At 40.1% G+C, this 15668-nt stretch overlaps 1 protein-coding gene across 3 annotated transcripts in view; it reads right to left on the reverse strand.

The window, feature by feature from the left end:
* Window positions 1-15668, reverse strand: part of hira (histone cell cycle regulator a) — a 140805-nt gene that overhangs the window by 51288 nt on the left and 73849 nt on the right. For all 3 annotated transcript variants that reach the window (XM_072245413.1, XM_072245421.1, XM_072245430.1), the window contains 3 exons: window positions 14188-14293; window positions 12198-12410; window positions 6889-6974 (listed from right to left, as the gene is read on the reverse strand). In XM_072245413.1, coding sequence (XP_072101514.1) covers window positions 6889-6974; window positions 12198-12410; window positions 14188-14293 — 405 coding nt within the window. The remainder of the gene's footprint in view (window positions 1-6888; window positions 6975-12197; window positions 12411-14187; window positions 14294-15668) is intronic.

Below are 15668 nucleotides of genomic sequence, written 5' to 3' on the forward strand. Positions count from 1 at the left end.
CTCCCTGACACCCGGAAATTATATACAATATTCCGGAAATAGATTTTTTTGAGAGGGCGAGGGAGAGCGAGCATCCTGATTGGTCTCTCTTCGTGCTAAGAGTGGTCCCCAACCACCGGGCCGCTAGGAAACAATATGATTTGGCGATATGAAACAATGAGTCAGCTGCACCTTTCCTCGTTCCCTGTCACGCACTGTTGAACTTTAACGCACGCGAGATCATCAGTGACCCAAGACGTGCAAAGGAATGGGTCCGTGACCCATTTGTGAATGTCCCCGGTGAATCATCCATGTCAGCGTGGGAAAAAGATCAACTCCCCGAGCTTGCAAATGACGGTAGGCTGAAAAGTATGTTTGACATAACATCTCTGCCGGCATTCTGGATCAAAGTCCAGGCTGAATATCCTGAGTTAGCCACGAAAGCACTGAAAACATTGCTTCTATTTCCAACATCATATTGCTGCGAAGCGGGGTTTTCTGCAATGAATGCAACGAAAACTAAATTGCAGAATAAGACTGGAACCCCCTTCGAGTATCGCTGTCTCCCATCACCCCTCGATGGCACCGCCTTGTTGAAGGAAAACAAGCCCAGGGCTCCCACTGATTCAGCGATACTGGTGTGTTGCAATGATTTTATACGTTCATACGAGGAAAATATGCGCTGTGTTTAATATCCAAACGTTACCTAAAATGTTATGATGCTATTGCCTTAGAGGTGACTTATAATTCAGTGGTCCCCACCCTCTGAGCCACGAAGAATAAAGCGGTACAGCGGTGGCCAGAACGCACCCAGCACATCTTTAAGAAAAAAGCCGAAATAAACAAGCTAATTAATTAGGTGCTGCCCGGCACGTAAATGTCGGCCCAGATCAGAGGTGATTGCCGATTGCGTTGCCTCTAATCTGGGCTGACATTTACGTGCCGGACGGCACTTAATCAATTAGTTTGTTTATTTTGGCTTTCTTCTTAAAGATGTGCTGGGTGTGTTCTGGCTACTGCTGCATTCTTCGCGGCCCGGAGGTTTGAGACCACTATATTCATGTGAGGAAAATATGCAGTGTGTGTTTAATATTAAATTCATTAGATAAACCCTTTTAGAAATAAAATTGAGTGTATTAGCCACTTACAAGTGACTTATAGTTGACGTATCACCTATATTCCGGTCGCGTTTAACACCTCCCCCCACCCCACCCCCCCCCGGGTCGGCCGGTCTGCAAGAATATTGTCAATATTAAACCGGTCTGTAGTGCAAAACAGGTTGAGGACCCCTGATTTAAACTAGCTGGCTGGCTGCCAAGGAGCTACGCTATTGATGTCCTACGTGATGAGGCCAAACTCCCTGTAAACTTGCTTAAAGTTGTAATAGAATAAACATGATAATATAACATAAGTACATATTTTAATGTCACATTTGCTGCATATACCCAACTTGGTTTACAGATTAGACAAAATCACTAAACAAAGTATTACATACACCCTTGGAGGTCAAGGGTAGGGGGGATATGGGGTTGTGGGGAGGCGGGGGTGCTACCTCCCTGAAATGGTGGTGCTACCTCCCTGAAATGAGTTTTTGCAGGGTGGAATGTCTGTCAAGGCCTTTCACTGTTCGATAGGTCTCACCTCATTCTTCTGAATTCCAGTGATTACAGCCCCACAGCCATCAAATGCTCTACATATGACAAACTACTCAATCCTAGAATTATTTCTGTGAACCTCCTTTGAATCCTCTCCAGTTTCAGCACATCCTTTCTAAGATAAGTGGCCCAAAACTGCTCACAATACTCCAATTGAGGCCTCACCAGGTGTTTTTTTAATATATAAAGTCTCAATATTACATCCTTGCTTTTATATTCTAGTCCTCTTGAAATGAATGCCAAAATCACATTTGCCTTCCTCACCACAGGCTCAACCCCCAAATTAACCTTCAGGGTATCCTGCACAGGACTCACAAGTCCCTTTGCACCTCAACTTTTTGTATTTTCTGTCCATTTAGAAAATAGATAACCCTTTCATTTCTCCTACCAAAGTGCATGACCATACACTTCCCAACACTATTCCATCTGCTACTTCTTTGCCCATTCACCTAATCAGTCAGTCCTTTTGTAGCTTCTCTCAATAATACCTGGCCCTTCCTCCTACCTTTGTATCGTCTGCAAACTTTGCAACAAAGCCATTAATTCCATCATCCAAATCATTGAAATATAATGTAAAAAGAATTGGTCCCAACACAGACCCCTGACGAACACCACTAGTCACCAGCAGCCAACCAGAAAAGGCTCCCTTTATTCCTACTCTTTGCCTCCTGCCATCAGCCACTGCTTTATCCATGCTAGAATCTTCCCTGTAATACCATGGGCTTGTAGCTTGCAGAGCAGCCTCATGTGGCAGCTTGTCAAAGGCCTTCTGAAAATCCAAGTACACAACATCAACTGATTCTCCTTTGTCTATCCTGCTTGTTATTTCTTCAAAGAATTTTAACAGATTTATCAGGCAAGATCTTCCCTTGAGGAAACCATGCTGACTATGACCTATTTTATCAGGTGCTTCCAAGTACCCTGAGAACTCATTCTTAATAATCAACTCCAATATCTTCCCAAACATTGAGGTCAGACTAACTGGCCTATAGTCTCCTTTCTTTAGCCTCTCTCCCTTCTTGAAGAGTAGAGTGACATTTGCAATTTTCCAGTCTTCCAGAATCTAGTGATTCTTGAAAGATCATTACTAATGCCTCCATAATCTATTCAGCCACTTCTTTCAGAACCCTGGGGTGTACACCATCTAATCCAGGTGACTTGGCTACCTTCAGACCTTTCAGTTTCCCCTAGCACCATCTCTCTAGTTAACACACACCTCATGACCCAACACCTGGAACTTCTACCAAACAGTTTGTGTCCTCCACAATGAAGACTGATACAAAATACTTAATCAGTTCACCTGCCACTTCCTTGTTCCCCATTACGGCCTCTCAGCATCGTTTTCCAGTGGTCCAATATCCACTCTCGTGACTCTTTTACATTTCATGTATCTCAAGAAACTTTTGGCATCCTCTAATATTATTGGATAGCTTATTTTCGCACTCCATCCTTACCTTCTTAATGATTTTTTAAGTTGCCTTCTGGTGATTTTTAAAAGCTTCCTACTCCTCTAACTTCCCACTAATTTTTGCTCTATAATATGCCCTCTCTTTGGAGATCATTTGTAGATGGGACACACAGATTTGCTATCTTAACAGTGAAAGCAAAACCCTCTTTCTGTTCCAATTTAAACTAAGTTCTTCTAACTTTTTTTGATGAATTTTTTGATAAACAATTTGATGAAGTCACTATCATTCAAAAAGTTAATGGAGGCCTGTTAACTTGAATGAATAGCAAAAACAGAATGTAATACACAGGCCCCAAATTCAGCAGGAACATCCTCTCAGGAGACAGCAACCACGACACATGTATACACCATTAAGGCTGTCTACAGCCATCAGTCCCATAACAATCCAAATACAGCCTGTTTCATGGCCTAACTGCAAAGGTTAAAGTTCACTGTTCACCATAAATCATACTCCCCCTCAAATATGAACCTGAAGTTATAAAAGAGAATGTTTGTCTTGAATATCAGAGCAACACCTGAATTATAATGGAGCCAGATGCAGCTCACAAGCTGTAGCTTGGACAACCATACACAATACATGTTATGTTCAGGATTGCTAACTTTGACAGACGGTCGGCACATAAATGGTACAAGTTCAGAGACGTTTACCAATGATCAAAGAAAGCATCAGAAAGTGATTTCAGAATTATGTAGTTCATCTGTCAATTATGGACCGAACTACTGGAACACTATCCAAGTACGGTTTAAAATAAAGTTGTATTTACATCACACCAGCGATGCCCAGTCCAGAATGTGCAAAAAAGCTGGGAAATACCAGCAGTCATGAAATGGGTGAATAAACTACCTAATTCATCCGAGCCCCTCTGCATGCCATAAAGGATCCAAAGTTCAGCCTGAAACCACTACAAACATTTTACTACAATTTCTTTCCCAGTGTAGTCACAGGTGGCTTATTTTGTACCAGAGCTACTTCCTTTGAAAGCTTCTGACTGAAGCTAGATGTCTCTCCCATCATTTGTTACCAATTTTGTTAATTTGTTAATTTTGTTAATTCCCTATTCTCCACTTCCTTCTGTTTTCTGAAGCACTTTCCACATCCTGTCCCTGGTGGTACAATTGGGCATGGAACAATGATACTGTGGGGCAGAGACATGATCTAATTGAAGAGCTGGTCAGGCTTGAGGGGCTAAAGGAGGAAGCTGAGTTCTGACACTGTGCCAATAGAAGAAAACTAATTCCAACAAAGAGTGTTATCTTATAATCCAAAACAGCTGTCGATTTCCTATCTGATGTGCTGCAGAAAAGGCGCAGCTAGCCAAGGCACTAGACTTGGTGACCTTAAAAATTGTTCCATAAAGATTACACGTGCTACATTTCTTCTGTAATTATTCCATTTTCTTCTATACATTTCTATATATTCGTCCCTATATATTTCTTCTATCTTCCATAAAGATCGAAAGGCAGAGCTGCTCATTACAAGTCCAAGAGTAGCAATGTACAGCATTTCTGACCAACCCTATGGTCCCATTTACTCACATTTTCATTTCCTGTAGCATTCTTGAGGCTGCTCCATCAACCACAGTGAATCAATTTTTTATTATTTTTATTTATTTGCAGATACATTATGGTTACAGGCTCTTCAAGCCCAACGAGCCCACCCAATTACACCAATGTAAACAATTAACCGACCAACTAGTATGTCTTTGGAATGTGGGAGGAAACTGGATTACCTGGAGGAAACCCGCGCGGTTACAGGGGGAATGTAGAAACTCGTTACAGACAGCAGTAGGAATTGATCACAGGTTGCTGGTGCTGCAGTGATGTTGTACTAACCACTGAACCACCGTACTGCCCCCAGATAATATCATGGTAGAAATTAAATTATCCTGAACTTTCTCCAGTTTCACATGCACAAGACAAAGCCTCAATTCTAACTCCATAATTTCAGCCCCACCAATAACCAAGGCACATGTTTCTTCTGCAGCCTCACTTTTCTCACTCGCCTTGCCCAGACACCATACTATCAGGTACTTGAGCAACAATTCTTTCATGGGATGTGTGTTGAGATAAATATATCTCACTGATATCTATCATAAAATATAAGGACCAGATACGTGTCTAGGAAGGCAACATAACCTCAAGAAAATAAACCTGCAGCACAGTAAAGGGAGAAGCACTGTACATCAGACAACTCTTCGCAAACCGCTTATTCTGGAGTTCGAGCCTATTGTTTGGGGTCTCATCATTGGTGAGTCTGGAGTTTGAGGCCTGGTATTCAGTGGGTTTTGGGGTTGATGCTGAGGATTGAGGCCAGAGGGTTGAACTGGAAGTTGGGGTAGTCAAAAGCTGAACGTCAGCATGTCAAGAGTCCAAATCCAAGTCCGCTGGAAGCTTGAGGCCAAAGACCAAAGCTTGAGCCTTGGGGTTAGAGGACTGTGTGTGTGTGTGCGTGGCTGGCAGGGAGGAACAGGGCTTACTTTGCTGTTGTTGTTTTGTTGCTTGTTTTGTACTGCTTTGTTGTGTTCTGTGTTGTTTTGTCAAGTATTGTGGGCATGTTTTATTGGCACTGAAACGTGTGGTGAGTGACACTTACAGGCTGCCCCCAACACACCCTGGTTGTTAATACAAATGATGTTTTTCATTATGTTTCAAAGCATGTGTGATAAATAAACTTAAATCTTGAAGCAGTCAATGAAAGAGAACATTTCTTGGCAAGAAAGGCCCTTAGGGGAGAACGGCATTCAATTTAATTCTTCATTAGACTGCAGATAAATTAACAATTTCATCCTGAATAGATGTTGAAGATCTTTCAAACTGTACAGTGCCCAAAGATGAGTCATGCAAATGTATGCCAGTCATTGAAACAAGACCTCTTCAACAGACATTCTGATAGACAGTTCTTAATTTTAAGAATACTCAAGAATAAATTTCCAACAAGAAGTTCAGAGTATTGCAGCTTCTAAGGTCCCTGCGAGCAGCAGGCATATTATGACCTCCCTTCTGTCTAACCAAAATGAGCTTTACCAGTGATCATACAAATCTACTCAGCCATGACAAGCCTCTCAATGTGGCCTGACAACCTCCAGTGGCCATAATCACAGCACAGCTGCCTCCTTACACTCCCTGGAGTTCTGAAATTTCTGGAAAATCAATCACTTCAGAGTCAGTGCTGAACACTTCCCGCCTGCGGTGCTTGCTGATACCACAGCCCAGCCCAGCCCAAACATTCAGATACGGCGACAAATTCTCTGACCACATCCTCTTCACCTTCATCTAAGATATCAGTATCCCAAGACCAATGGAACAAAACTTTTGTTCCTCTGTACTGTGGCAATCTCAGGACAACTGCTGAGCAAACAATCTGCTGTGTTCAGGCCTGCCTGCTACACGTGAGATTTATAAAGTACCCTGATGATCCGTCCATAATGCACAATGAAGCAGAGCAGTGTGAGCAGTTAGCTGGAGAGTTGCAAATCTGTAAATCAATGACTGATGATAAAATGACATCAAGCCCTCGGCATTTGATAACCATCTAAACAAAACAGATTAAACTAACTGCCCCCTCAGCTTTATATTAAAGATTAAATGCACATGGGTCTGAGAACAAGTTCTTCTTGAAACTGTCAGTGATTATACACCAAACCAGCATCTTAGAAGCCTAACGTAGTGCAGTGCTGCTCTGAGGGCAACAATGGGATCTCGAACATACATTTGTTTCTTTGCGGGTTCCTTACTGTGTAACACACATTGCAAAACTTTTCAAAGGGTACAGAAATGACCTCTTACCCAGTGTCTAACTGAGCAATACAAAAAGGAGTGATTCTTCTCCGTCCGTCAGCTGTCCTGGTTTCAATCTGCTTCTTTAATAAATTCTGAAAAGGAGAACAAGAGAGAAAGAAAATTCACATGTTATTATCCAGCACACTATTTGCTTCCCATCGAAGCTCTCCGTAATGTGGCCAAGGCTTTTAATTGTTTTTTAAGGCTCACAGTTATTCAGACTGCTCTTTTAATCTCACAGACCACAGAAAGCAGCGCACTTCAGAGGAGCTTTCATTCAGAAGATGAATCCTCTGAAACAAAGACCAAATGTGATGGGAGTAAAATACCTACACAAAACACAACAGGCTCTGCTACAACTGCCATGCAGACGATTCTTGTGAATCGCGCTCTTGCCATCTTTCAGGGGATGTTTGAAACCCAACACCTCTTGGAAACAAACTGCATTGTATTACACTAGACCAGCATAAAAGCTTTGGAGTAATCAAGACCATGTCTCAGCACAGGATGGCAATTAAGTTATTTATTAAAAAGTGACAATTCTTCATTACAAAAATTCCGATTTGAGTACAGCTCATTAACACTTGTACTCTGGAATATTTTGGTCCATGCTCTGTACAAATGTACCAGGTAGTCTCCTCACATGCACCAGAGTTTAAAACAAAACAAAGGATCATGTTCTGCCTAAGTTTCATCAGTAATAGGAGCGGTTATAGCCCTGACTGCGGGCAATGACATTAAAAGAAAAGCAGATTTTTGGACAGATAGAACATGATCACATAAATTCAAGCTGCATGAATTCACCAAATAAAGTGCCCAACCTGTTTTATTTGATTTTTGCATGGAATTGATCAAAGGGCTAACTGTCTGATAGGCTATGGCATCAGCCAAACACCTTATAAGGACAGTTAAGACCATGGATAAGGGTTTCTTTAAGTTTCCACATCAACAAATGCAAGGATCCTACCTAAAGTTAAATCCATATGACTGCCATCAGGCACCATGGTAGTGAAGCAGTTAGCACAATGCTATAATAGCTCGGGGCATTCCGGAGTTCAGAGTTCAATTCCCGCGCTGTAATGGAAGGAATCTCTGTGTGTCCTCCTTACAGAATGCGTGGGTTTCTTCCGGGTCCTCCGGTTTCCTCCCGCAGTCCAAAGACATACTGAGTCAGTTGCCCCACAATTAGGTTAGGGTTAATCAGTATTGTGAGGTTGCTGGGGCACAGGGGCCTACTCTGCGCTGTATTGCTAAATAAATAAATTAAGAGATTTTGAAAATCCTTTTCAGATCTGCAACTGTCTTCACCAAGGAATCACACCATCTGTAGATTCCCCTACAAATCAAACACCTGACTTGTAAATGCATCACTCTCCTTTTATCATCACCAGGTTGATACCCTTCTACAGTCTCTCTTTAACTATAAGTACTGAAGTGTTTCATGAAGGATCTCAGCTCAAAACGTTGACTGCTTATTCCCTCTATGGATGCTGCGAAACTTGCCCAGTTCCTCCAGCACTTTATGTACATAAGGTGCACTTTTCAAGTTGAATAAATTGGGAAGAACGACTCTAGAAGTCTAGAATAAGGGCTCCCAACCTTTTTCATGCCATGGACCCCTGCCATTAACTGAGGGCTCCATGGACCCCAGGTTGATAACCCCTGCTCTAGAGTCACATTGGGGCTATAGACGCTTCCCCAAGAGATATTACCAAATGAGACGCATCGCTTTTAACCATTATTCCTCGTGTTCATAGTCCCTATTGTGAATAATTAAATAATAAATTCAATTTCAAAATTTCCCAGCTAACATTTCAGGAATCTGGACTTCAGTCCCTGGGCCTTAGATTATCAGATTGTATCTGAACCACATCATTGTTCCCTTATTACAAAAGCCACTGGTAATGATGTACAAAAGACTTGACCACAGTTTCCACAACAATCCCAGTGATTGCTGGAGTTCATAGATGGTGGCTCCCGGTTACCTTTTTCAGGAAGTGAGAAATAAACAAGCAACTTAGCTCTGTTCCAACTTAGGTTGCAATTGAAATAACAAAACAATATTCATCAGCTACAGCCTTTTGCATTTTATTCAAAGTATCATGAACCAGAAGTGAAAAATCTAAAGTAACAACAGAAAATTATGGAAATATTCAGCAGGTCAGGGTATTTCCAGCATTTTCTGTCTTTCTTATGAAAAGTCTGAGAAAATTAAACTGGCCTTGGGTACAAAACAGGTACAGTTTAAAATCAAACAACAAAGTTATTGTTTGAACAGCATCTTTACCTTGAGAAAGACTGGGTGCAGCTTGGTAATTTCATTTTAGGAGGGAATTAGTAACAGTTTATTTTAGGTTCGTAGAGTGGAAGGAACTACTATCAACTTGTTATTCAGTCAAGCATGAATTTTAAGACTTTGGAGAACTTGGTCCTTGGTGCTAGATCAAAAGCAGCACAATTAAAAGACAAAAGCAAAAACTGAAAGATCAAACTTGGGCTGCTTAAATGCAGACCTCTCTATCTGGTGTAAATAATTTAAGTCAAGATTCAGAGCAGTTAAAGAAAAAAAAAAACAAGTACCTGCCACCAACTTTTTCTCCAGTTTGGTCTTTCAACATTATACTTGTCATTGATTGAGCAACTGCTCGTCTAGAACACTTGCTGCTCAAATGTCATGATGGCTGACTAAATCATTCTAAACCTGCTGCAACAAATTGGTTTGCATCCAAATTGTCAAAGTAATTATCGAAGTACGTACAGTACATGTCATTTATCTTAAGATTCATTTTCTAGCAGCATTTACAGGAAAAATTAAGAAATGTGATAGAATATATGGAAAAAACAAAGTCATAAACAAAGACTGACAAACAACCAACGTACAAAAGCAGACAAATTGTGCAAATAAAATGAAATAATTAATACTAAGAACATGAGTAGCGGAGTCCTTAAAAGTGAGTCTGTAGGTTGTGGAATCAGTTCAAAGTTGTGTTGAGCAGTTATCCACACTAGTTCTGGAGCCTGGTGATTGTATTAACTGTTCCTAAGCCTGATGGTGTGGGACCTAAAGATCCTGTACCTCCAGCCTGATGGCAGTAGCGAGAAGAGAGCATGGCCTAAATGGTGGGGTCCTCGATAATGAACGGGGCTTTCCTGTGGCAGCACTTCTTGTAAATGTGTTCAGTGGTGGGGAGGGCAATGCCTGTGATGAACTGGGCTGTATCCGCCTCGCTCTGTTGTTTAACAGTTCTTTCCTATTAAAACTATTATCTTTAGGATCTGGGTGTTACCAGCAAAGACAGTACTTATTGCCTATCTTTAAATGCCCTAGAACAAGGGTTCCCAAACCGGGGTCTATGGACGCTTTAGTTAATGGTAGGGATCCATGGTATAAAAAAAAAGTTAGGAGCCCCTTCCTTGGAGAGATTATCAATGAATTACCTTCTTGAACCCTGTGGTTAATCTGAAGATAGCCCCATAGTGCAGATCTAAGATTTTGGGAAGTCAATTAGGATAAATCCAGTGAACAGTGGAGCATTGAGGAATGTAGATGAATAGAGAGAGCCAAAGATCCTAAAAGTAGCAACACATGTGGATAGGTGGTGGAGGCTTGCCTTCATGGGGCAAAGAAAGTAAGAGCTGCGGTGTTATGCGGCTACTTCACAAAACACTGTTTAAGCTGAATTTGAAGTATATAAGATTATCAGAGGCATAAATAAGATAGTCAACTTTCTTTCCCCATAGTTGGGGAATCAAAAAATAATAGGACATAATCTTAAGATGAGAGGTAGGAAATTTAAAAGGGATCTTAGAAGCACGTTTTTGTTTCTTACATTGGAAACGGTAGAGCAAGTGGTAAAATCAGGTACAACTATTATGTTTAAGAGATATTTAGAAAGACACACTTAAATAGGCGCGGCATAAAGGAATACAGTTATAATGTGAGCAAATGGGATTAGTGTAGATGGGTAAAAAGGTCAGCATGGGCATGCTGGACCAAAGGAGGTACAGAAGCCTGAAGGCACACAGTCAACGATTCAGGAACAGCTTTTTCCCCTCAGCTATGTATATATTTTTTTCTTATTTGCACAGGTCGTCTTTTTTTGCACAAAGGTTGCCTATCAGTCTTTCTATGTATTTCACAACAGAAACAGTACATTGGATGTTTCTATTGGATCTTTCCTGACCTACAGTCCCAAAGTACTTCAGTCAATCAAAGATTTCTGAAGTACAATCATCACGACTAACATGTAGGAAGCATAGTAACTAACTCGCACTCCTTAAAAACCTACAGACAGAAATACAAGAGATAACCTGTTTCGGTAATATCAGTTTGGTATGAGTATTGGCCTGGACATATGGGAGGATGAAAGGACCAAAAATTCCTCCTCAGAGGAAAATATACCTGAATGAACATGTCATCTGGCCAAAAGCAATATGACTGAGATACAGTGCCAAGTACTGCAAAGAACAGGCTGCCTTCCTCTTAGATGCCATTTGAGCAGAGAGATATTGCAAGTTATATTAAATAGTACAAAACTTAATTGACATTACAAAATAATAATTACATTCCATCCGCAATATTAATGAAAAGGTTTTTTAAAAATCACAGAGTAAATAGAGTTTGAATGTATGATTGAAACAGGGTATTAACAAGAAGTGCATGTTTGGAAGCTCCTCTCATTTAATTCAGGTCTAATTTTTCTAAAATGGTTCTAAATATTGCTCTAATATAAATTGAAATTCTAAATTAATTGAAGCCATATTAAAGTGCTATTTCAAATTTCTCACTTTTAGGTTGGTGTGTCAACTAACGTGGCCACTGAAAAGAGCGCAAAAGATTTTTGCTAAACCAAAATATAAAACCCTTTTTTAGCATAAAAATATTGCAGGTACTGAAAGAGCAGAGGTGAACACCAACTGTATTCACATGAAACATTTGAGTGTATTTCAGTGAATCACAAACAGCAATGAGTTATAAAGACACATCTGCTTCAGGCCCCATAACTGAGAGTCTCCCTGGGTACCAGCTGTAACCATCGCTGCAATATTCAAAAGCACAAGAGATTCTGCAAGTGCTGGTAATCCAGAGCAACACACAAAATACTGAAGGGAACTCAGCAGAATAGGCAGCATCTATGAAGGGAATAAACAGTCGACATTTCAGGCTGAGACCATTCATCAAGACTGGTGGCCTGTTCTGCTGAGTTCCTCCAGCACTTTTTGCACTGCACTGCAATATTCAAACCCGTGACACAAAAGCATCGGCAGGATTAATTTAAATTTCAATTCTCAAGAGGCGGTTTCTCATCCATTACCTTTCGAATGTCCTCCAAGCTCTCTCCATTCAGCATATTCGGCAGTTTGGGAGCCATCAGCTCTCTGGAAGCCAGTGCATTCTTCTGTTCCTGTAACTGCTTCTGCTGCTCTTGGTACTTCAACATCTCGGGATTCTCGATGATAGTGGTGGACAGCTGCTGCTCCGTCGTAATGGCTAAGCTTTTGCCATAAGTCTTCTGGTGAATCATGTTCTGTAAGGCAGAGGAAAAATAATAAAATATTTGGGTCACCAAGCAGGTAAAGAGTTATAATATGCCTTAAAGGGAAATCTTTAATATTCTAGTAACCAAATTTAATGCTGCTCCCATTGAGTTATGTTCTCTCGACAACATGAAGCAATCTTAAGTAGGCAAGTGCAACATCAGTGGGCACTGAATGATTTATGCTCTTTTATGGAAACTGTGATCTTAACTCAAAATAATGTTACAGCTTGCATTGAAATGGATGAAAAAAATGCATAACATGGGAATATTAAATTTTGCCCTCGTTAACTTTACTAGTGAAAAAAGTATTATAAACAAGAATGTGTATGAGGTTAACTTCAGTCATCCAGCAGCATTGTTGAGCTCTCTCCCCCACCTCACCCCCACTAAGATTTCATAAGTAGGACAAAAATTTAACCCCAACCACATATTCCAGTAACATATATAAAAAGCATTTAGTGTTCTGTAGTTGTACAGTTTGGTATGGCCATTGCTTTGCTCAAGGCTACAAGAAATTGCAGAGAGTTGTGAATGCAGCCAAGTGTATCACAGAAACAGCCCTCCTCTCCATTGATTCTACCTACATTTTTCATTCCCATCAGGTAGAAGATACAAAAGCCTTAACTGGCATACTACCAAACTCAAGGACTGCTTCCACTCCACTTTTATAAGACTACTGAACAGACCTTTTGTACAATAAAATGGATTCTTGACCTACTTCATCATGGCTTGCATCTTATTGTCTGCCTGCACTGCACGTTCTCTGGAATTGTAAGACTATATTCTGCATTCTATTATTGCTTTTACCTCAATGTACTGACATAATAAAATGATTTGTGATGAACGGCATGCAAAACAAAAGCTTTGCACTATATCTCCTTACATGTGACCATAGTAAACCAATTATCCACACTGTTAACAAATCATCCAATGTAATTCACTCTACAGGTATAAATGACAAAATTTAAAAACCCAAATGTCCACATGAAATGACACCCAACATGCACATTACAAACTGCAGTATAAACAGTGTTGAGCCTAGTCTGAAGAAACAGCAGAAGTGTTGAGGGTCACAGAGGTAAGCAGCTTGAATGATCCATAATCTTAGCACAAGATGTGAGAACTAGGCATCAGTGAATACTACACTATAAAACTCTACCTACATGAGGCCTGTGGCACAGTTTGACTGCATTTGTCGAAGCATTTAATTTGCTCCTTGCCTTAAACATGGTTGACTAAGACAGCATAGGAGATTAATTGCTTGCATGTAGCTTTGTAGAAAATGATGGTCTACAACTTGTCCAATAAGCAACTCCACATAAGGGCACCCAAAATATCTACTCCTGTCAAAACTTCAGTGATCCATCATAAAAGAACATCACTCATTAGGAAACAAGCACATTTGCAGAAATATTACATTTATTTTATTCTAAAAGCTTCTTTTCATGTTGTCACTCTAAGAGAAGGGATATAAGCTGTTGTTAATATTTTTTATCTTCCACCTTTTACTCTACTTTCAGGTTTGTCTTCCACCTTTTACTTTATGTTATCATTCACTTTCTTCTGTGATTGCTTCAAAACTCAAGAGAAACATTATTAGTTTCAGAAAGTTAGATCACTATTATTACATCTTTGCTTGAAGATTACTCTTTCTCTGTCGTAAATAACATGACCACTTTACAAGCAATTTTGTCATTTGCATCCAATTGAGACTGCAAGCACACATTTGATGCTTCTGTACAGCTGGAGAACCAGCTTTTATTACCTTCTCCTCCTCAGTCAGTGGATCACCCAGTTCTTCCTGTGAGAAATCCAGAAATGCCACTGTTCCATCCATTGAGCACACCAGCAATCCCAAACCTGTTAAAGTCCTGGTGTAAAAAGACATATCTACATATTTAACACCTTCAAAGTCAACATTTTGCACTCAAATTACCAACTACCTGCCAACTTCCCCGATCAATGCAGAATATCTGAAAAGTAGACATTCTTCACTTTGGGTCATCTACAAACACAAGTAAAATTAATTCATGGATGTAAAAGGGATGTTCTTAACAATTTGTAATGAGTGCAAATATGATGTAAAAAGAAATTGAGATTGACATGAAAGCAGTGCCAGAACAGCTGGAAAGCTGGAGGTAGCATTTCAGTACAGGGAGTAAATGGATCATAAAAGGTAACAGTGAAGAAACAGAAAAGAAAGGTAGTCATACTTATCAGGAACTAGAATCTGAAATGTTAGAAATACAGTAGTGGGATTAGGAAGGACAAAAGAGCCTGTAGGAGCACTTTATTACTTTATTACAATCAATCATGAAATAACAGCCTTTAAAAAGGAAATGCAAACGTCCTGGGAGTTTCAATTTACATATAAACTGGATAAATTGATGTGGCAAAAATGAACAGTTCACAGAATTTATTTGAAACAGTTTCCTGGTGCAATATACAATGGAATCAAATAGGAAACAAATTATTTTAATTTTTCCCTTAATGAGTTTAGTAATTAGTAATATCTATTAATTGGTAATAGTAAGAGACCCTTGAGGAAGAGGCAACCACAGTACGATTGCATGCAAGAGTAGCATACTTTCAGATATCTTGAAGCAAAATCATAATTCTAAATAAATCTAACCACACAAGTATAGGAACACACATCAAAGTTGCTGGTGAACGCAGCAGGCCAGGCAGCATTATTGCAGTGAAACAAATCCTTAAATGCGAACTGACTATCAAACACCCAAATACAATAAAACCTACTTTAGTTACACAAGTTCTGTCACATACGGAGATTGCACTGCAGAGTAACAGTCATGTCTTTCTGGTTGAATAAAGTTCGAAGTAAATTTGTTATCAATGTATACCATATACAACCTTAAGATTCATCTTTTTGCAGGCAGCCACAAAACAAACACAATAAAATCCATGATAAACCCCACACAACAAAGACCATCAAATACCCAATGTATGGAAAAAAATTGTGGAAACAATAAAAAGGTAAACAAATAATACACAGAACATGAACTAGAGTTCTCGAAAGCAATGGAGCCAGTTCCGCGCTAAGGCGAGTGCAGCCAGTCCAGGAACCCAATGGCTGCAGACCAGAGTTGCAGAATCAGTTCAGTACTTTGGTAACTAAGACACGGAGTAGTGAACTGAACAGCAGTTCCTCTGCTGCCCTCAACCTTGATGCCTTGATCTTTTTAATCTGGTTCGGCACTTACATCAGCTAAACATTGGTTTGTATTT

Source organism: Mobula birostris, chromosome 2 (assembly GCF_030028105.1).
Source record: "Mobula birostris isolate sMobBir1 chromosome 2, sMobBir1.hap1, whole genome shotgun sequence".
Taxonomy (NCBI): Eukaryota; Metazoa; Chordata; class Chondrichthyes; order Myliobatiformes; family Myliobatidae; genus Mobula; species Mobula birostris.